Genomic DNA, 18076 nt, shown 5'->3' with positions numbered 1-18076 from the left:
CAATGTGGGGCGAAGAGGGTGGGGGTTATGGAGATGGAGAATGGGAACAGCCCAGGCAGGAGAGGGAAGGGAAATTGCATGCACTATTCCAAAGGCCCTGAAGCCTCTTTCCTCAAACGGGCTGCGGACCAGATGCGCGCAGGAAGATCATCTGGGAGCTGCCTCTAGTTGCAGAATTCTAGGCCCCACCCCACACTACTGAATCCTCATTGGCATTATTTAATAGGTCCCCTGGGAGATTTGTATGCACTTCTTTAAAGGACCTGCAAATCCTGCAGCACCCATGCCAGAACCAGATCAAGAGATTCTGGAGGATCAGTAAATTACCTTTGTTACACTTTTAGAAATAAAGCCTTTGAGTCCCAGAGAAGATTGTGAATCTGCCCAAGGAAGAGAAGGGAAGAGATCGTGCCCCGAGGCCTGCATCAGGAGCAAGCCAACCCCCACAGTGGCTACACCGTCTTTTCTTCAGAGATCGGGTATACAGGAGTGGGGCAGGTTCCCAGGACACTGTATTGGCCTAGGGCTGGAGGGAACTTGCAGAAGGACACAAGAAGTGTCTTGAGGGGGTTCCCTGACGCTTTTGAGGTGATGACAGCACAGAGGAAGGAACTGAGAGGGCTCCTCTGGACCAGCAGTCTCCCCTGTCCATCTGTGAAGTCAGCTGTTGTGACCTTGTGGGGTGTGCATGGGCAAGTCCAGGGAATGCCTTGGACTATGATATAAACAGCGCCCTGTGGGGTGTGGAATGTTACAGCTGGCATCTATAGCAACTTCCCCACTCCGAAGTTGCTGATTGCAACGCGTGACACCGCTGTTTCCCCTCGTTAAAAGCTAGTGTTTGCCTTTCTGCCACTTCATAACCTCTCCACACTCCACACTACAGGGGGAAGAGGGTAGGGGTGGCTTCCAGCAGACCTGGGCTGGATGCCATTTCTTCAACTTCCAAGTCACTCTACCATGCTGAGCCTGTCTCTCCACCTGAAAAAATTATGGGATAATAACACATATCACGGTAGGATAAGTACAAAATCTGGCACATGAAAGGTACTCTGTAAATGTTAGCTTTTATTATTGCCATATGCTTTTTCAAAAATCCACCTATGAATGATCCACCTAATGAGCGCTGTTTGAATATATAGTATAATAATTCCTCATGTGACCCTAAGCTAAGGACAAACAAATAGCTCTCCAGTCTTCCCTATCAATGCAACCAACACCATCTTCTCCATCAGATGCACCAGCCTAGTAATTCCAGAAAACAATTTAGCAGACATCTACGGGGTTCCTTCTCTCTGCCGACGCTGGGTTCCTGCTGGGTCACAGGGACGAGCAGGATGCGGTGCTATTCACTCATAGATTTCAGAGTTTACTGTGAGCAACAAGACCAAAAACTGGTAACTGCAAAACACTTGGGTAGGAGACCCGATAGCTGTATATGGGGAGGTTTGTGAGGATAAAGGAGTTATTCCTATCACAATAGACCAAGAGGAGCTACAGAAAGTCATGAGTAGGAGTCTTCCCCCTGGATTAGGAGGCATGGGTGTTCTAGATGGAGGGAGAAGCTTGAACAAATGAAAAGTGGTGTGAGAGCAATATAGAAAAAAGGGCCCCTAGTATCATGACACCTCATTTCCAATCCCAGCTCTATGCCTTTAAAAAAGCAACAAGAAGCAACGTACTTTGTTTCTCTGTGCCTCGGGTTTCTTACCCATCAATCAGGTGAAAATTAATCATTGTCTCAAAAGTAACAAGGAGAGGAACACTTGGGTGGCTCAGTCATTAAGCATCCGACTTCAGCTCAGGTCATGACCTCACGGGCCGTGGGTTCCAGCCCCTCATTCAGCTCTGTGCTGACAGCTCAAAGTCTGGAGTCTGCTTGGGATCCGGTGTTTCCCTCTCTCTCTGTCCCTCCCCTACTTGCGCTCTGTCTCTGTCTCTCTCTCAAAAATAAATAAAAATTAAAAAATTTTAAAAAACATTTTTTGGAAAAGGTAACAAGGACATCAATTGAGGAAGTATGTGTAAGAGCCCTTAGCACAGGTCTTGGCACACAGTAGGTCCCAAAAGAGAATATTGGATGAATGAGGAGTGTACAGTGGCAGAAAGTAGACTGATGGGGCTGCATACGGCCCTAAGGAAAGTTCCAGAGTGGATTTCTTAATACATAAACTAAAGAGCCTCGCTTTCTTTTGTAAGAAGCAAGCACATCTTTGCAAAGAACAATTCATAGCAGGGATTGTGTGATTGCTGGTCAGACTTCAGAGGCCTTAGGAATCAGGGACACATCTCAGACATCGAATTTTATCCCTTGGACCCAGAACATTTGGACTTAATCAAGCTCTTGACCAGATATTTCCTGATAATTGAGACTAAGGTAAAAACATATGAGCTGGATTATAGTAACACCGGGAGGATTGTCTTCTGGCGCTTCCTCCGGTTTGTAAGTAGTGTTACCTGTACATTTTCCTTGAGCAGGAGGACTGGATGTGAGCTTTGCGTTCATACCTGAGTTCCAATCTCAATTCAGCCGCTTCCTAACCTTGTGGATTTGGAAAGCCATTTAGTCTTAGTCATCTGTAAAATCAGGAAAATAATAGTACTGCAGAGAGGTGTTTGAAGGTTAAATGAAGGCATGCATACAGTACTTGAGCTGCAGCAGCAATGATTATTCAGCTGAGCTATGATTTGCTTTTTAGCCACAAATTTGAACTGAAAGCAACTGAGTGCTGTCGTCATGCCTCCTTGATCACTCTACCTTTTTCAGGTTAGAGGTTGTCTTCCATTAGAGAAAAGCCTGAATTAGGATGGGGCTGATCTGTTCTGCTCTCCTTTGCCTTCTAGGATCCCATCAGGCTTGATGAGCCTTGTGAGCCAAGCAGTGCACCTACCTATTCTTCCTGTGTGGTTTTGACGCTAGGAAAAGCTAATTTGGCTACCCTTGGTATTTTTCACAGGTCTTGGCCCACTCAGCATTGAGTCTCTTCTTCTGTGTCACTTTTTAGTGGTGTTTTGTATAGGATCTGCACCTTTAACATCTTTTGTGTCTGTCCTTTGAATCCCTTGGAGCACTTTACAAATACTCACGGAGCTTTCTCTTGACCACTGTTTTTCAAAATGGTGGTTCACAATAGCAGTTTTAGTAGATTATGGCCAGCATTTTAAAATGAATGAAATAGACTTGAATAGAAAAGTTAAGAATGTATTACGTATGTTAGGGTATTTTTTTTTTGTTTGTTTTAGGGGTGTGGGGAATATGTGCATACACACGTGTGTGTGTGTGTGTGTGTGTGTGCCATGCAAAATGCTTTTCCTGATGCATCATTTCCCCTTTTATTTCTTTTTTTTTTTTAATTTTTTTTAACGTTTATTTATTTTTGAGACAGAGAGAGACAGAGCATGAACGGGGGAGGGTCAGAGAGAGAGAGAGAGAGTGGGAGACACAGAATCAGAAACAGGCTCCAGGCTCTGAGCTGTCAGCACAGAGCCTGACGCGGGGCTCGAACTCACTGACTGTGAGATCATGACCTGAGCCGAAGTCGGCCGCTTAACCGAGTGAGCCATCCAGGTGCCCCTCCCCTTTTATTTCTTTATTGTGAACTTTCATGATTATAATGTCAGGTTCCCATTTTTAAAATGCCTTTTAGTTTCTTAAGTCGTGGGGGCAGATCCCAACTTTCCTTTGAAAGTCCACTTTGTAAGTTCAAGTCCATCATTCAGGGAACCACCCTTTGCTTGCAGGCCAGGCCTTCCCCATCTAGTCTTCCATCCCTGGAGCTCTAGCACCCCGCCTGGTGTCTCTCCACTCTGGAAGTGGTTCGGGATAGACTGTGGCGCTTTAACAAAGCTGTTAGGTCAGACCCTTTCCAAAGGTGGAATTGGTAGCCAGTGCCGTTGTGGTAAGAACATGTCATGCTTTTTTCTGAATGAAAGGATGAAAGGTCAAACGCCCCCCAATTCCTATCATTTTATACCAAATTGAGAATTTTATCTAGAATGTCCTCTAGCCCACCCTCTTCCTCTGTGACACTAAATTATGAAGAATTTCTCAGCCTATCTCTAGCCAAATAAGATTTCTGGGGGTCCTTGGATAATTGTTGCTACTCACTAAGACTGTATTGTATCATTAGTTCTCAAAAAAAAATGTTGGTTGTTTAAATCCCTTGGTTGTGCTGATGTTGTGGTCCAGTTCTTTTAAATGCCCCATCAATAGTTTTGCTCTGCTTAGGCAGCCTGCTGGTACTTCCTTCTCACATCTGTCCTTTTTTCCTATGTCCTCCACTCAAATATTCCCCATGATGCTTATGCACTCAGATTTAATAAGTTGCTTTTGTGTGTGCATGTGTGTGTGCGTGTGTGTGTGTGTGTGTGTGTGTGTTTGTGTGTGTGTGAGTCTTTTTATATTCTGGCCTTGGGTATGATTTTCTAAAGTTATAAATCCTTTAAGCACACCTGTGTTTTTCAAGTGACACACCCGAGAGCAGATGCCCAGTCCAGGCTTTGGAGCCAGACTGGGCAGATGGGTAGGAGGCCCATCTGTCAGCAGCCCTAAAACATCAATGGAGTAAATTGGAACCATGTTGCTATTTAACCCAAATTTCCACATAGGACTCCTTACACAGCAGATGAAATGGTCCCTATTCCTGCCAAAGTGCACAGAGCTGTGGAGAGGACACTGTGTATTTCTTTTGTGGATCTATCCACCTCTGTTAAATAAACACTGAATGTACCCAGAGGCCCCACCAGCCTTGCTCTGGCCTTGACTGGTAGAATTGCTCAGACTTCAGGGACCACTAACCCTGGGATTGAAATCCAGACAAAGTCCAGTTAAGGGGAACTTTACAGGCAGCTTACTTGTGCAACTTAATTATCATTTCTGAATAGTTTTATGTGTGTTTTGTTCCTTTTTTCTCCCCCAGAGCACGACTTAATGCTTTCGGAGAAGTAAAGCCAGTAGAACTTCCTAACTGTAATTTAGTTAAAGGAATAGGTAAGTATGAGAGCGGAGGGAGTATCTCATTTGAACTTGCAATATCACCTTGCTATTTATTTGATTAATGCACCTGTTTAATTTTGTTCAAAAAGAGAACTATGAACCCAAAGAGAATGGTTAAGTCAGTAGTTAATTATAAATACCAACATACTTGACTTTTGATTTCACCAACACATTGCCAAGGTATTGACAGTTTTTGATAGTTTGTTTTTGTTTTGTCAGTTTAGCAAAAACAATAGTCAGAACAATGATTTAATGGTAATACAACCTGAGGAGATTACAGAGGAGGGACAGAGGATGGAAAAAAGCAGTGAGTAAGGGGGCAAATTTTAAAAGGTCTTTGTACACCTTGGCAGTTACCACAAGGCTTCACCTCTTTTAGTATCGGGGAGGAATATTTTTCCCAGAAGTTCTCAACAGATTTCCCCTTTGATCTCATTAGTCAGAGGTAGACCACAGGCTGCTGCCCTAGCTGCAAAGGAAGCTGGGAAAGTAATTATCTGGCTTCCATTGTGGAAAGCAGGCTCTGTCAGCAAAGATAAAAGGATAAGGAAATAGCAGCTGGTAGGCAACCAACAGGGAGTGTCACAGGACTCAAGTCCCCAGATGGTTTCAACCATCTTTGTTATTTGAGGACAGCTTGTTTGAGATCCATGTTTTTGTTATGTTTTGTTTTGTTTAGAGTTATCTATCTCAGTTGACTAAGGTTGGACAGTCTAGACCATAAGACTTAGTCAGCATCAATAAGGTTGGCCAGATATCTTTCAGTGCAATTTTTCCTAGAAAATAGATATGATATCAATATTCGATATTATTGGATGTTTGTAAAACAAACATGTCTACTAAAAGTGTCAATACAGGGAGCCTGGGTGGCTTAGTCAGTTAAGTGTCTGACTCTAGATTTCGGCTCAGGTCATGATCTCATGGTTAGTGAGTTCAAGCTCCATGTCAGTCTCAGCGCTGGTGGTGCAGATTCTCTCTCTTTCCTTCTCTCTCTGCCCCTCCCCTGCTCATGTGCTCTTTCTCTCTCTCTCTCTCTCTCTCTCTCAAAATAACTAAATAAACTTAAAAAATAAAAATGCATATGGAAACCTATTTGACAATAAAGTATTGTCACTAAGTATAACATCAAAACATCAAAAAATAAAAAATAAATAAGTAAATATATTAAGTGTAAATTTTAATTGCACTTAGTTATATTAATGTTTTCTCATTTTTATAGAATCATATTAGTCAGTTTGAATAAATGAAAGAGTTAATTATTCTGGATCTATCAAATAAGAGCTAAATAGCCTCTTTTTCCAGTTAAGAGTGATAAAGAAAAGGATCAATAGCTCCCTGCAATAGCCTGCAACAACCTGTACTGACTAGTCTCTTTTCTGGCAGAATCTGGCTCTGAAGACTTGGAGATACTTCCTAGTGGACTAGCTTTCATTAGCTCCGTAAGTGTTTTCTCTCTTTTACAGTGCTCTACACCATTTTCTAGAACAAGCAGCATAAGTCTTTCATTTAAGCCTGTTATATATCAATGACCACCTTCAAATAAAATAAGCAGTCATATGGTTCAAAAAACAAACAGTATATGCATTTACACTGTTGTTAAAATTATGATTATGTGTCTTCTATGCATATTTGTATTCCTATGTGTACACTGAACTCTAATATTACCTTGTCTTCCATTTAGTGAAGATTTGTAAGTCCAGTGAGTTCAAGAATGGCTTTCCATCAATGGCCTATTCCTTGAAGCCCTTAAGTGGTATACTCAAATATTTACTGAATTGGGTGTATGTGTGTATACATATATATGCATCTATATGTATATATATGCATATAAATATAAACACTCACATGTTGGTTAGATTTTACCTTTTTTTTTTACACTTTCCAGAATAAGCCCTTTAATATAAAATTGTTGATAGGTCATTCCACAATTTCCACACTTTGAAGAGTGAAGCCATCATGTTTGTTGAACTTCTGCATACAAATCACTGTGGTCGTGACATAGCTTAAAACAAAAGAAGCCAACACTCTTGGCTACCTGTTGTAATTTATTTAGTTCAATTTCCTCCTTTGAAGATGCAAAACTAGTCATCTTCTACAGCAGTGTCTTCCAAATTCCTTTTTTAAGCAACAGAATACATATTCCAAGCAAAATCTTATATGGGATTCCAACATCAAAAACAAAAACATAGCTGTGTTGTTCTACTTGAAGACTAAGAAAGGAATTGTTGACTTCCCCTAAATCTCTGTCCCTGAGATGCTTCCAAGGAACCTGCCAGGAGACATTTTACAAACCATAACCAATGTTCTCTCTATATTCCTTGCTTTATATGGTTGAAGCTCATTAGCAATTGCCCATTTGGTCTACTTTTCCATTTTTGATCGTTGTCATGATTTGGGAGCTGTGGTATGAGACACATAGGGCTTTGCTCTGCTGCTCCTGCTGCTTAAAGGATGGTTTGTGACTGTGTGTTGTGTGGGGTGGCCTGGTGGAACATATGGCTTCCAGACTTCCAGAACCCTTCATGGTCCTATTGCACAAGCCAACCAAGAGGCTTCCCATGCAGCCCTATTGCCTGAAGCAGATAGTATGAACCCATGTGCCATCTACCACCTCTATCAGCTTTTGAGGTATTTGTAACATGCCCATTTTTTGTCTGCTTAATGTTTTATAAGGGATTAAAGTATCCTAAAATAAAGAGCTTTGAACCTGATAAACCTGGCAAAATACTTCTGATGGACCTAAATGAAGAAGATCCAACAGTGTTAGAACTGAAGATCACTGGAAACAAATTCGATCATTCCTCATTTAACCCTCATGGGATTAGCACGTTCACAGATGAAGGTAAAAATATTTAATGTTTGTTAAAAACAAAACCAAATTAAAAAAAATGTTAAAGTGAATATTTCCTTCCATTCCAATGAAGTGTAGTCATGGTTAATGTTACTATTCTGTTAAACTTGCCCACTCTGTTAATTAAATATAATAATATAACCACTTTAATGCTTGAGAATGCTAACATACTACAGACCTGTAAAGCACTTATTTTTAAAAATACCAACATTCACATTATCCCTATAATTACAATAGCAATAATATGTAGCCCTAATCATTATGGGTTCTCCATTTTAAACAATTTTACAGATCCAGAAATTTACAGGGATAGATTTTTCTAACTGAAGGCATCAGCACTGACAGAGATCAACTGACAGAGAGTCACCATGGTCACTTTTCTCTCAGCCCTGTCACCTTCAGTCCTTTCTGTCCACTGGTTTCTGTTTTGTCTTCAAACTAGTTTTCCACATTTCAAAACTATCAACATATTGCCCCCATCCCTTATGCCTTCCTCTCATTTTCCCTTCCTTCCTTCCTTCCTTCCTTCCTTCCTTCCTTCCTTCCGTCCCTTCTTTTTTATTTTAAGAGAGAGAGAGAACAAGAGCAATAGAAGAAGAGAGAGACAGAATCTTAGGCAGGCTCCATGCCCAGTATGGAGTCTGATGAGGGGCTCGATCCCATGACCCTGCAATCATAACCACAACTCTCGGATCATCACTTGAGCCCAAATCAAGAGTCGGCTGCTTAACCGACTGAGCCACCACCGTCCCCATTTCTTCCTTTCTGTTTGCAACCATTTTCTTTGTCTCTACATTAATTCTCAAACCCAGATGCACACAGAAACCCCTGGGGGATTTTATATCAACTGAATTTTTTTTCTTTTAACCTTTTGACCCTTGTTTCTTCCACTCTCCACTCCCCACCTCTGGCAACCAATCTATGAGCTTTGTTTTTTGCTTTAGTTTTTTTTTTTTAATTTTTTTTTAACGTTTTATTTATTTTTGAGACAGAGAGAGACAGAGCATGAGCAGGGGAGGGGCAGAGAGAGAGGGAGACACAGAATCTGAAACAGGCTCCAGGCTCTGAGCTGTCAGCACAGAGCCTGACACGGGGCTCGAACTCACGGACCGTGAGATCATGACCTGAGCCAAAGTCGGACGCTTAACCGACCGAGCCACCCAGGCGCCCCTTGTTTTAATTCTTAATTCTACATATAAGAGCTATCACATGCTTTTGTTTTTCTCTCACTTAGTTTGCTTAGCATAATACCCTTGAGGTCCATCCATGTTGTCACCAATGACAGGATTTTGTTCTTTTTTATGGCTGGATAATATTCCTCTGTGTGTGTGTGTGTGTGTGTGTGTGTGTGTGTGTGTGTATTTCATCCATCAGTGGACACCTAGGTTGTTTCCATGTCTTGACTATTGTAAATAATGCTGCAATGAACATGGAGGAACATATATCTTTTCAAGTTAGTGTTTTAGTTTTTTTTAGATAAACACTTTAAAGGAAATTCCTGGATCATATGGCAGCTCTATTTTGAATTTTTCGAGGAAACTCCAAAGTTTCGAGGAAACTGTTTTTCATAGTGGCTGCACGAGTTTCAATTCCCAACAACAATGCACAAGGATTTCCTTTTTCTCTATATCCTCACCAACACTTGTTTTTTGTTTTGTTTTGTTTTGTTTTTGTCTTTTTGATAATAGCCATTCTAACAGGTGTGAGATGGTATCTCATTGTGATTTTGATTTGCATTTCCCTGATGAGTAATGATGTTGATCACCTTTTCTTGGACCAGGACATTTTCTTGGCCCTCTGTATGTCTTCTCTGAAAAAATATCTTTTTGGATCTTCTGCCTGTTTTAAAATCAGATTATTTACTTGCTTGTTTTTGCTATTGAGTTATATGGGTTCTTTATATGTTTTGGATATTCGCCCCTTATCAGATATGTGGTTGGCAAATATTCCTTTCCATTCGGTAGGTTGCCTTTTCATTTTGTTGGTGGTTTCCCTTGCTGTGGAGAAGCTTTTTAGCTTGTTGTAGCTCCACTTGTTTATTTTTGCTTTTGTTGCTTTTGCTTTTGGTGTCAGATTTAAAAGAATCATCACCAAGATCTGTGTCAAAGAACTTACTGCCTAGGTTTTCTTCTAGGAGGTTTATGGTTTCAAGTCTTCTACTCAAGTCTTTAATCCATTTGTAGTTAACTTTTGTAGATAGTATAAGAGTGGTTGAATTTCATTCTTTTGCACGTAGCTGTCCAGTTTTCCCAACACGATTTATTGACGAGCCCATCTTTTCCCCATGGTATATTCTATATTCTTGGTTCCTTTGTCATAAATTAATTGACCACAAGCCATATATAGGTTTATTTCTGGGCTCTCTATTCTGTTCACCAATCAATGTGTCTATTTTTATGCCAGTACCACATTGTTTTAATTTTTATAGCTTCATAATATAGTTTGAAATCAAGGAGCATGACACCTCGCTCTTCTTTTCAAGATTGCTTTGGCTATTTGCATTTTGGTGTGTGTGTGTGTGTGTGTGTGTGTGTGTGTGTGTGGTTTCATACAGATTCCAAGACCATTTTTCTATTTCTACAAGAAATGCCATTGGAATTTTGATATGGATTATATTGAATCTGTAGATTACTGTAGGGACATTTTAACAATATTGATTCTTCCAATCCAAGACCATGCTGTACCTTTTTATTTGTGTCTTCAATTTTTTTCATTAATGTTTTACAGTGTTCAATATATAGGTCTTTCACCTCTTTGTTTAAATTTATTCTGAAGTATTTTATTCTTTTTGATGCAGTTGGAGATGGGATTGTTTTATTTCTCTTTCTGATAGTTCTACTCAGCATATAGAAACGCAACAGATTTCTGTGTATTGAAGTTGTATCCTGCAAGTTCACTGAACTTGTTTAGTAGTTCCAACAGCAGGGAGTTTTAAAAAGTCTAGTGAAAGGGCGTCTGGGTGGCCCAGTTGGTTGGGCATCTGACTTCGGCTCAGGTCATGATCTTGCAGTTCGTGAGTTCGAGCTCCACATCGGGCTCTGTGCTGATGGCTTGGAGCCTGGAGCCTGCTTCGGATTCTGTGTCTCCCCCTCTCTCTGCCCCTCCCCTGCTCATGCTCTGTCTCTCTCTGTCTCTCAATAATAAATAAATGTTAAAAAAATTAAAAAATAAAAAGCCTAATGATCAGATCCCAGCCCCAATAATTCTGATTCAGTAGTTGGTTTGAAGAAGGCCTGGGTGGCAGTACTTGTTAAAAGTTCTCCAGGTGATAAAATATAAAGCTGGAGTGGAGAGCCACGTCTGTACTCATGGCCTCCATCTCCTCTGCAGACAGTCCCTCCTTCCATCTTTCTTTCAGACTTTCTCCACTGTGAGTGACTAAAACTGCTGCCCTAAAGTCACCAGCAATGTCCTTATTAACAAACTTTCTTTCTCCCAATTCTCCCTCCCTTCCTCCCTCCCTTCCTACCTTCCTTCCCTCCCTCCCTCCTTCCTTCCTCCACCTCATTTTATGCTGTTGACCACTTTCTCCTTCAAGTAAATTGCTCCTCCCTGATATTCCAATATACTTATCTATCTTAGTTCTAACCCTACTACAGTCTTTTCCCTGTTCATTGCTTCATCATTTATTTCAAAGTCTCTGAACATTCCCCAAAAGACTGATCTTTTGCCTCCTTTTATTTGCTCTATTTCAGAAAGTTCAGCCAAGTCACACCCCTTAACTGTCCCTGTTTTCCAAGAGAATACTGTTAATGGGGTATTTTTTTTTCTTTTTTCTTTTCTTTTTTTAGTCGGCTTTTCAGTTCCATTTCTGTAGCTTACTAGATTATTCTATTTGGGTTCCTCTCCAATAGCTGCTTTAAACTCAAAATGTTGAAAACTGATTTTTCATCCTTTTATCTTTTTTTCTTTACCTATATACCCCATATGAAGTCTCTTCTTTTATATATACGTGTATAGTCCCCTTTCAGTGATCTCCCCACCCGTTTATCAACATCATATTTTATTTTTAAAACATTTTTAACTGCAAAGAAATCCACTGTTGGGTATGTGTACACTTTTAAAAATAGAAGGGAGTAATATTACACAAACCCTTCTATAAAGTGCTTTTGCATTTATCATTACGTTATGGACTCCCTTCTCTGATTTCTATGACAGTGCATTTAGAGCTCCTTTGCAATGGCTGTTTAGGATTCAGTTGCATGGGAGTGCTGTAATATTGTTCTTCTGTTGATGGATATTCAGTCTGTTCCTGCCTTTATGCTCATTGCAAACAATGCCAAAATAAACATTCTTCTATATATATCTTCTGTGAATATTTCCTTAGGAAAAATTCCTAGAGGTGGAATCTTCCGCACACAACACGAATCTGTGTTTCAGTCCTCACTTACATTTGATTTCTGACTCCCCCACTCCTCAGCCATCATCAGGGACTTTCGATGCTTCCTGTCAAATGTCCTCCTATCCTTTCTTGCCATTTCTTGTCTGTGCCACCCTTCTGGCCCGGTGCCGTCTCCCCACACACCTGGATTACTACTGTAACTTCAGGTCAAGCTACTCCTTGGCTCCAAGGCCCCAGTGACTAAGCCCTGCGTCCTTACCTTAAGATTGGCCTTGGCTAGCTACATCTATGGCTGCAGGCTTCCCACTCTTTCTTTCCCTCACTCTACTCCATCCAGAACCTTACTATTCAGTGAATGTGCCAAGGAAGCTCCTGCCTCAGGCTTTTTGCACACTCTCTTCCCTCGCCTGGAAATGCTCTTTCTTTACATACTCACATGGTTTGGTCTCCTATTATCATTTTGTTTTCTGCTTTAACATCACTTCTTCAGAACTTCCCTGACTCTCAGGAAGAAAACATCTCATTACCCTTCATTCGGTTGTCTGGTTTTAGTTTTCCCTTTGTAGCACTTAGCACCAGTTAAAATAAACACTTGTTTGTTGAATGGACAAACTATAAGGAGCCTTCTAGTTGACTTCTCTGTTTAAATCTCTTCAGTCCAACCCACTAAACTTTGTATTGTTTTTCCTTAAACACCAATTTGGTTACATCAAAGGTTTCCAAAGACGTGCCGCTTCTAAAGGCAAAGACTGTAATAATCTAACTTCGCTTGCCAACACTAATCACACCTTCTTGACCACTTAGATTGGCCTCTTTTATGTCTTAAAGCCATACTGACTCACGGAAGCTGCTTCCCTTTGATAGCATCTCTCAGGTGTTCTTTTTATGGAATTGATCATTTTACACTGCAAATCGTACCTGAGCATATTGGTATTCTCCACATCTTTTATCTCTTTTATCTCAGCTCTGCATCTTGCTGAGACCATTTGCAATAGAAACCTTAACAAGCTCTTTGGAGTTTTAGTGTCAAGATCTGTTCATTCTTAAGGTGAGGATTCCTCCCCCACCCCCACCCGTCCCTTGGAGTTTAGAGGTTTTTAGAGACTGTCACTACTTCTTCCTTTAGCCATTTTTCTTTGGAGCAATCACAAGTGCTTCTCTCTACAAGGAGATGAAAATATTCCATCTGCCTGACACCCTAAGTACTATTTGGGGGTGGGTTGAAATTGCTTTCTGGAGACAGGGCTGACAGCTGAGAGCTCAGTTAACGTTTCGAGTTTTGTTTTTCATCTCTTCCCAGATAATACCGTGTACCTGCTGGTGGTGAACCATCCGGATTTTAAGTCCACTGTTGAGTTGTTTAAATTTCAAGAAGAAGAAAAATCACTTTTGCATCTGAAAACCATCAGACACGAACTTCTGCCTAAGTACTGAGATACATCATATTTCTATTTTCCTTTCAAACCAGTGGATGGTTAATCTACCTTTAGTTTTTCCTTTTAGCCAGAGTGGGAGGGGGGAATAATGGCTAGTCGAATCTCCTTTCTAATGATCACAAACTCCTCCAAGTGTTCTTCTGTGGATACTTTTGAGGATTAAAACCCTTGACAGAAGACCTATTCTCTTCCTTTTTCATTTCCCAGGCTGCCCGGATGCTGACTAATGGCTCCCGGCCCAAAATGTCCATTTGAACTGTTATCAAGAAATAACTCTGATCTTCTCCAAAACCACACTTAGTATTTCAAATCCAAACCGGTTTTACAGATGAATTCCACATCTTGAGCTTGCTTATTTATTCATTCATTTATTTTTGTATTAAAAAAATAGAATCTTAGATGTTTCTATGAATTAGAAACATATACCCAAGGGAGATCTGAAATCTAGTGCCTCTAAGACCTTCCTGTACTGCCTCTACTGCAGTTTTTTGCACGTGATTTGTGTAAGAAATTTATCTGTGGTTAACAGCTCCAATCCTAGACTTTTTGATAATATAACACAAGGAAAAAGAAAGCACTCAGGGATCCCTGATCAACCCCACATAAAGTCAACTTCCTCACTTGCCTTAGGATTTGGTTTATGAGGTTAGTGATGGATTTGGGACAATAATCTGACGCTGTCTTCCCAAACAATCTTTATCCTTTAATCATTAAGATTTTCTAGAATCCCAGCCTTTATTTGAATAACTAACAGTCAGCATTAGCAAGATTTGTAAATCTAGATTTCTTTTAAACCTTGTGTTATTTACATGCAGGGGGCCTAGCAGAATGCTTAGCACATCACATCGTATGCACTCAGGGTTCCCAGTATCCCCTCCTCTTTTTTCTTACCTGGTGGTTTCAAAGACAGAGAAATTCAAGTTGGAGAGAAATGGAGTTACTGGATGAAGGCCAATCTACTAATTAGTAGTTGAGTAGGTACTATATGGCTCAAACCTTCTGCATCCCTGGGATGGGTGAAAATTCAAAGAACAGCTTCTGGTGGGACAGTTCATTTATACATTCATTCAACAAATATATTGTGGAAAGAGAATGAGAATACTGAGTGTCTGGCAAATATGCCACATATTAAGATCTCAATTAGGAAAAAGTATACAGAATGGAGAAGCTGGGCTAATAATAATAATAATGGTAATAACAATGAGCTTTAACTATTAATTAGGTGCTGCAATAACCAATTTAAACTGATGACTTTATTCTCTTTTACAAATGCCTTCTTAATTAAGTGCTATTATTATACCATTTGGGATTTAAAACAACAACAACAACTTTGAAGCTTGGATCATTTAACTTGCCCTAGATGATACTATCAGTAAAATGTGTATAGCTAGGACTTGAACCCTGGTAGCTTGAGACTGAAGCTGTTTCTCTGAGCCACTATGAAATAGTGAAACTTACTTTATTTGTTTCACAACTAATCTTGGAAATCTCAGATTTTCCCAGTCTCCCAGGGTTAGAGTATTTTTTCTGGGCCAACTGCAAAATTATTTGTCTTTGGCAATATAGAACCAAACCGAAAATAACCATAGTGCCACAATTAACCAAAATTCTGTTCTTTGAACCAAAGGACTAGCCATGTATATTTTCTGCTTTGTATTTGATGGTTGTTTATACTGCTATTTATAGCATCAATATTCCTGTTACCAATCTATTATGATTTAAGCATATTATTAACTATAACACAGTAGTCATTATTGGTGGTCTGCTATATGCCAGGCATAATGTCAAAGTCTTTGTACTCATTCTTTTATTTTATTTCCCTAACCTCTCAAGGTACAGAGAGGAAATGGAGGCTTGGAGTTTAGTCACATGCTATGGTCCCATATACATAACAAGCAACATCAGCATTCAAATGGGGTCTATAAGATTTCAAAGCTATGGGGCGACTGGGTGGTTCAGTTGGTTAATAATGCTTCGGACTTCAGCTCAGGTCATGATTTCACCTTCCTGGATTTGAGCCCCTCGTCAGGCTCTGTGCTGACAGCTCAGAGCCTGGAGCCTGCTTCAGAGTCTGTGTCTCCCTCTCTCTCTACCCCTCCCCAGCTTGTGCCCTGTTTCTTTCACTCAAAAATAAACATTAAAAAAAAAGATTTCAAAGCCATTACTCTGACACATCCATCTCTGCTCCTTTTTGTGAAAAACAGGCAAATGATTATAAAGTATACTCATTTTGGATATTTACTTTTAAAAAGGAGAGGGAGAAAAAGAGAGAGAGGAAAGAGGTTTATGCCTGGAGCCTGTACACACTAATCCTAAATTCCTAGACCTTTTTCCACCATTGACTGAGGGTTTAGTGAGTGGCAGGCTTTCCACAAAGCACACAACAGGCATTGTTGTGTCAAATTAAGATTCTGACCTTTAGTCTTAGACTAATGAGCTGTATGAATTTGGGAAAATTATTTAACCTCTCTTTACAGATGAGAAAACTGAGGCTCTGTATGCTTATCTAACTGGCCCAGGAGCCCAGAGCTGCGTCAGAGCTGATGTGCTGGCTATTACGCCCCTGCAATAGAGCGGAGATAATTCTCTCCCAGATAATAGCCCTGGGGAACTTCTGTCACCTCAATCAGCAAAGAATGACTCACTTAAGTGTTCACTGTTGTACCTATTAAAGCAGAAAAATGGACTCATGTATCTTAGATTTTCAGTAACAGAGAGAGAATCAAAATCAGAAAGAAAATATGCCATAGCGTGCTGTTTCTGAGCATTCTTGTTCATGGACATTTTACTCAGCTTACAATCATGAAACTTTAAGGCCGGAAGTGACCTTTTAAAGCTGATATATAGACCAGTCCATCTCATCCTTTTACAGATAAGGAAACTGAGGCCAGGGCTTCATGTGAAATCATTGATTTTGCCTAAATTGCACAGCTAATAGTAGCAAAACTTTAAAATGCAATTCTCAAGATTGCCCACTGGCAGTCCTCCCACTGTCTGATGATGTCTCAGATTGTTCTAGATGAGAGTGAGTTCTAGATGAACATAAATAAATTGTGTCCTGATAATGATTCTTGGCCTAATTTAATGTCTACTGAATTTAATGTATCTACACACACACACACACACACACACACATCATAGCACTATTTTTAAGATACAATTAATATGATTTTTAAAAATATCTTTTTATTTATTTTTGAGACACACACACACACACACACAGAGCAGAGGAGAGGCAGAGAGAGAGGGAGACTAGAATCCAAAGCAGTCTCCAGGCTCCGAGCTGTCAGCACAGAGCCTGACACGGGGCTTGAACTCAAGAACTTGGAGATCATGACCTGAGCAGAAGTCAGATGATTAATCGATTGAGCCACCCAGCTGCCCCTAATAGGACTTTTATGTTACAATGCTAGAACAACTTTTTGGGGGTTTTTTTTAGAGTAATTGTTGTCTTCAGGTGGGACTAATGCCGTATTAATTCTGTGCAGTAATAGAGTGAAACTCCATCCCACATCTTGATTTTTAGGAACAGACATTAATGAATGCTAATCAATGCATAATCCTGTAATATACAACACATTTGCCTGTATATATCATATGTGTGTGTGTTTGAATTTGCAGTTTGAATGATATTGTTGCTGTGGGACCTGAGCACTTTTATGCCACAAATGATCACTATTTTGTTGACCACTACTTGAGGTCCTGGGAGCTCTATTTGGGTTTAGCGTGGTCCTATGTCGTTTACTATAGTCCAACTGAAGTTCAAGTGATGGCAGATGGATTTGACTTTGCCAATGGAATCAACATTTCACCTGATGGCAAGTATGTGAACTCTTTCAAATCTCAAACATTCCCCCAGATTCTTGTTAGGTATCTTTTGAACATATTCATTCTCTAAATAATGTGGCACATTTTAGCATGTTATCCTGGTAAGAGGAAATTAGGAAGAACTTTAAAATGTCTTAATTTTTCAGGGGATAAAATTTATCAAACATATTTTCTATTCTGTGTAGGCATACTCTTTAAATTTGTTTCGTGTGGGTGGGGGAATCTATGCTAAACATTTAGTATTGCTAAATAGCTTTGCTTTGAGGGAAGATTTTTGAGTGCATTATAAGATGAACAGCATGCAGTTATATATCTCAATAGTGCTGGTTTTTGACAAGATAAAGAGGTTGCACCAAAATGTAAATCAAGAAACTGCTTTCTTAAGAAAGTGTTACTATGGGGGAAAAGTCTGCCCTTCCATCCCCTAAAAAATTTAAAAAGAGCTGTATATCCATCCATATATCCTTCCTCATCTTGTATCATCATGGATTTCAGAGGGTTAGTAACATAATTAAAGGAAACATCATGGACAGCTTTCAATGATTTATAGCACTTCCTGGTTTTCCAAAATAACAGATAATAAATCATTATTTCTCTTTTTGCTCTGGGACGCATTGACCACA

General features: G+C 40.0%; 1 protein-coding gene across 1 annotated transcript in view; it reads left to right on the top strand.

Annotated features, from left to right (window-relative positions):
• The window catches only part of PON1 (paraoxonase 1), a 35751-nt gene that overhangs the window by 2490 nt on the left and 15185 nt on the right, over positions 1-18076 (top strand). The window contains exons 2-6 of the mRNA XM_049641487.1: positions 4920-4990; positions 6380-6435; positions 7670-7838; positions 13490-13616; positions 17247-17447. Coding sequence (XP_049497444.1) covers positions 4920-4990; positions 6380-6435; positions 7670-7838; positions 13490-13616; positions 17247-17447 — 624 coding nt within the window. The remainder of the gene's footprint in view (positions 1-4919; positions 4991-6379; positions 6436-7669; positions 7839-13489; positions 13617-17246; positions 17448-18076) is intronic.

Source organism: Panthera uncia, chromosome A2 (genome assembly GCF_023721935.1).
Source record: "Panthera uncia isolate 11264 chromosome A2, Puncia_PCG_1.0, whole genome shotgun sequence".
In the NCBI taxonomy this organism is placed as follows: Eukaryota; Metazoa; Chordata; class Mammalia; order Carnivora; family Felidae; genus Panthera; species Panthera uncia.
The sequence above is the reverse complement of the archived record's forward strand: the minus strand, read 5'-3'. Positions and strand labels throughout refer to the sequence as shown.